Source organism: Prionailurus viverrinus, chromosome D3, assembly GCF_022837055.1.
Source record: "Prionailurus viverrinus isolate Anna chromosome D3, UM_Priviv_1.0, whole genome shotgun sequence".
In the NCBI taxonomy this organism is placed as follows: Eukaryota; Metazoa; Chordata; class Mammalia; order Carnivora; family Felidae; genus Prionailurus; species Prionailurus viverrinus.
This window is the reverse complement of record NC_062572.1, coordinates 26,999,715-27,004,463: the sequence shown is the minus strand read 5'-3', so window position 1 is coordinate 27,004,463 and position 4,749 is coordinate 26,999,715. Positions and strand designations below refer to the sequence as shown.

At 43.4% G+C, this 4,749-nt stretch overlaps 1 protein-coding gene across 1 annotated transcript in view; it reads left to right on the top strand.

Annotated features, from left to right (window-relative positions):
• Positions 1-8: 8 nt before the first annotated feature.
• SRRD (SRR1 domain containing) overlaps positions 9-4,749 on the top strand; it is a 16,434-nt gene continuing 11,693 nt past the window's right edge. Inside the window, exon 1 of the mRNA XM_047828687.1 lies at positions 9-190. Coding sequence (XP_047684643.1) covers positions 30-190 — 161 coding nt within the window. The 5' untranslated portion in view covers positions 9-29. The remainder of the gene's footprint in view (positions 191-4,749) is intronic.

Genomic DNA, 4,749 nt, shown 5'->3' with positions numbered 1-4,749 from the left:
GGGCGGCGCGCCGCTGACGTCAGAGGGCCATGGCGGCGGCGGCGTTGGAGCCCTGGCAGGCTGCGGCCCCGCGCAGGAAAAGGCGCTCGGCGGCGCGGCGTCCGCGAGGGAGGGAGGCGGCGGCGGGGGGCCTGGAGGCCGAACCAGAGACGGACGGCCGAGTCGTGCTTCGTCGCATCCGGGAGGCCCGGTGAGTGCGGAGTTGGCCCTGGGACCGAGTCTTCATCCTTGGGAGGACCGCTCCGAGCCTCCGTCTCGCCACCTGTAAAGTGGGCATATCTGCAAACCCTTAGGGTTATTGTGAGGATTTTACGGAGGTGGGGAGCTTATTACAGACTGAATCGGAGTAAAGGTCGTCATTCCTCTTGTTGCACTTCCAGCTGCGCGACCTTCGGCAAGTTCCATAATCTCTGTGCCTCAGTTTTCTCATCTGAGAGATGGCCCTGAAAATAGTACCCGTATAGGCTTGTTTTGAGGATTCAGTGAGTTAGTAAATGTATGTAAGTGTAAACCACGGTGCCTGGAGCGGGGTAAGTGCAGAAACAGTGTTTGGTATTAATATCATACGAGTGTTGGTTATTGTTATTGCTGACGCTGGGGAAGCAACACCAACGTGATTGACATCTTCATGGTGATCATCATTAGTTAATTGAGGAGCTGCTGTGTGCCTGCCACTGGCTTATGCATTCTACTTAGTACATCTTTATCAATTTGAACATCTCAGACAGCTAGGATCCTGTCAGGGCTCAGAGTCTTAGAGACACGGGTAATGTATGGAACCAGATTTCAAACCCATAGCTTTGCAGCTCCAACACCTGTGCTTCAAAGTTCTCCATTATTTGGGCTTAGCCCAGACCCGCATCCCTCCATGCTTTGCTCTGCACCTTGCAGTTTAGAACAGTACCTAACAGAGGAAGCACTTTGATAAATGTTACCTATTTTTGCTACTTATTTTTGTTGCCATTATTTATTTGCACTCCTTTAAGGGCCCAGTAAATAACAGCTTTTGTTAGTGCTTCAGATCAACAACTGGGGGAAATTAGACTAATTTTATATGCTCCTCTCCCCCAGAATTAAGGTCAAGAGACAGTTGATGACTCTGAGGTTACCACTGAATAGAAAGGAGTTGGCTGACCAGTTGATTGAGCCTGAGTAAACAAACAGCAGCGACTTTTTCTAGGATCTTGGAAGACGTCTCTGAGAAGGAGTGTGCCCAGGGATTTGGAAAACCCTTAAGGCACTTTCCCTACACCTTGCATTGTTATTCTTCCTCAACTTCTCCAGTATCCCCCCCTCCCTTCCTGGGAGCTCCCTGCTTCTTCTTGTACCCATAAATGTGGTGCACACCCCACTGCTCTGAGTAGAGAGGAGCCCAGCACTTTACATGCTGTTCTGTGCGCCAGCTCACCAGTTTCCAAAGCACTCCCAGTACATTAGAGCTCTCCTGTACCCTCTGTGATGAACATGAGGGCAGCCTCGGGCAGATGTTTTCAATTCTGTGTGGTAAACGCTGGTGTGTGGCTTGTCTGTTCAAATCCAATTTTGTTTAAAATTTTTTTTCTTTTTTCCTTTTTTTTTAGTATTTATTTTTGAGACAGAGAGAGACAGAGCGCAAGTAGGGGAGAGGCAGAGAGAGAGTGAGATACAGAATCCAAAGCAGGCTCCAGGCTCTGAGCTGTCGGCACAGAGCCTGAAGCGGGGCTCAAACTCACGAACCGCGAGATCATGACCTGAGCCGAAGTCGGACACTTAACCGCCTGAGCCACCCAGGCGCCCCCCCCCCAAAATTTTTTTTTTCTTATGAGAACTTTTAAGATCTACTCTCTTAGCAGCTTGCAAGTGTTATTACCTATAGGCGCCATGCTGTATATTACATTCCCATAACTTATTTATTTTATACCTATAAGTTTGTACCTTTTGACCCCCTTTATCCATTTCACACCCATCCTCCCCTCCACAGCCACCAATCTGTTCTCTATCTAGGAGCTCAGTATTTTTGTTTTTTAGATTCCATATAAAAGTGATGTCATATAGGGGCGCCTGGGTGGCTCATTTGGTTGAGCGTCCGACTTTGGCTCAGATCATGATCTTGCAGTTTGTGCATTCGAGTCCCGCATTGGGCTCTGTGCTGCCAGCTCCGAGCCTGGAGCCTGCTTCAGATCCTGTGTCTCCTTCTCTCTCTGTCTCTCAAAAATAAATAAATGCTAAAAAAAAAAAAAAAAAAAAAAATTTTAAGTGATGTCATCTAGTATTTGTCTTATTTCGCTAAACATAAGGCCCTCAGGGTCCATCCCTGTTTTTGCAAATGGAAAGATTTCATTATTATGGGTGAATAGTATTTCATTTTATATAGATACACCACATCTTTTTTCTCGAATCATCCCTCCCTGGACACATAGGCTGTTTTCATACTTAGCTATTGTAAATAATGCTGCAATGAATATGGGGGTTCACATATCTTTTCAAATAGGTGTTTTTGGTTTTGTTTTGTTTTGTTGATAAATAGCCAGAAGAGAAACTGCTGGGTCGTAGAGTAGTTCTATTTTTAATTTTTTGAATAACTCCATACTGTTTCTCATAGTGGCTCTGCCAACTTATGTTCCTACCAACAGTGCGTCAGGGTTCCATTTTCTCCACACTCTTGCCAAAGTTTGTTATTTCTCGTCTTTTTGATACGAGCCCTTCTAAACTGGTGTGAGGTGAGATCTCACTGTTTTGATTTGTACTTTCCTGATGGTTACTGATGTTGAGCATCTTTTCACGTACCTGTTGGCTCTCGGTATGTCTTCTCCGGATAAATATCTATTTGGATAATCTTTCCATTTTTTAATCACATTGTTTGGTTGTTTTGTTATTCAGTTGTATGTGTTCTTTATATATCTTAGGTATTAACCTTTTATCAGGTATGTGATGTGCAAATCTTTGCTCCCATGCAGTAGGTTGCCTGTTTTTTTTGTTGGTGGTGGTGGTTTTCTTTGCTGGGCAGAGGCTGTTTAGTTCAGTGTAGTTTTGCTTATTTTATTGTTGCTTTTGTTGCCTTGCTTTTGGAGTCAGATCCAAAGCCAGCACCTAGGTCAAGCAGCTTGCCGCTTATGTTTTCTGCTAAGAGTTTTATGGTTCCAGGTCTTCCATTCACGTCTTTAATCCATTTTGAGTTCATTTTTGTGTATGTTATAAGATAGTGGCGCACTTTCATTCTTTTGCATGTGGCTGTCCAGTTTTCCCAACACCATTTATTAAAGAAATTGTCCTTTCCCCCTAGGATATTCTTGGCTCCTTTGTCATAAGGTACTGGACCATATATGTGTGGGTTTATTTCTGGGCTCTCTCTTCTGTTCGGTTGATCTGTGTGTTTGTTTTTATGCCAGGATGCCAATAATCATTATGGCTTTGTAATAGAGTTTGAAACCAGGGAGCATGATGCCTCCAGCTTTGTTCTTTATCAACATTGCTTTGCTGTTCAGAGCCTTTTGTGACTCCAAATTTTAAAGATTGTCTTACGTGAAAAATGTGATAGGAATTTTGATAGGAATTGTATTGAATGTGTAGATGGTTTGGGTAGTGTAGACATTTTAACACTGTTCTTCTAACCCCTGAGCACGAATGTCTTTCCATTTATTTGTGTTGTCTTCAATTTTTTTTTTCCTTAACGGCTTATAGTTTTCTGTATACAGGTCTTTCACCTCCTTGGTTAAATTTATCTCCAAGTATTTTTTTTATGCAATTGTAAATGTGATTGTTGTTTTGTTTTTTAAGTTTATTTATTTTGAGAGTGTGTGTGTGTGTGTGTGTGTGTGTGTGTGTGTGTGAGCGCACACACACGCACAAGCGGGGGAGGGACAGAGAGAGAGGAAGAGAGTCCCAAGCACAGCTCCCACGCCGTCAGCGCAGAGCCCAACACAGGGCTCAGTTCCACGAACTGTGAATCATGACCGGAGCCAAAGTCGAGTTGGATGCCTAACTGAGCCACCCAGGCACCCCAAAATGTGATTGTTTTTTAAATTTATTTTTCTGATAGTTCATTATTAGTGTATCAAAATGCAACAGATTTTTGTGTATTTTTTATCCTGCAACTTATACTGAATTTTTTATTCTAGTAGTTTTTGGTGTTGTCTTTAGGGTTTTCTTTATAAAATACCATGTCATCTGAAAATAGTGGCCGTTTTCTTCCTTTCCAATCTGGATGCCTTTTATTTATTTATTTTTCTTGTGTAATTGCTCTGGCAAGGACTTCCAATACCACAGTTGACCCTTGGCCAACATGGGTTTGAACTGTGTGGTCCACTTAATACGTGAATTTTTTTTTCAATAAATACAGACAATGCTGTAAATGTATTTTCCTTTAGGATTTTCCTAATAACATTTTTTTTCTAGCTTACTTTGTTGTATGAATTCAGTATTTAATACATCTAACAGGGGCGCCTGGGTGGCGCAGTCGGTTAAGCGTCCGACTTCAGCCAGGTCACGATCTCGCGGTCCATGAGTTCGAGCCACGATCTCGCGGTCCGTGAGTTCGAGCCCCGCGTCAGGCTCTGGGCTGATGGCTCAGAGCCTGGAGCCTGTTTCCGATTCTGTGTCTCCCTCTCTCTCTGCCCCTCCGCCGTTCATGCTCTGTCTCTCTCTGTCCCAAAAATAAATAAACGTTGAAAAAAAAAATTTAATACATCTAACATACAAAGTAGTGTTCATTGACTTTTTTATGTTATCGGTAAGGCTTCCAGGCAACAGTAGGCTATTAGTAGTTACATC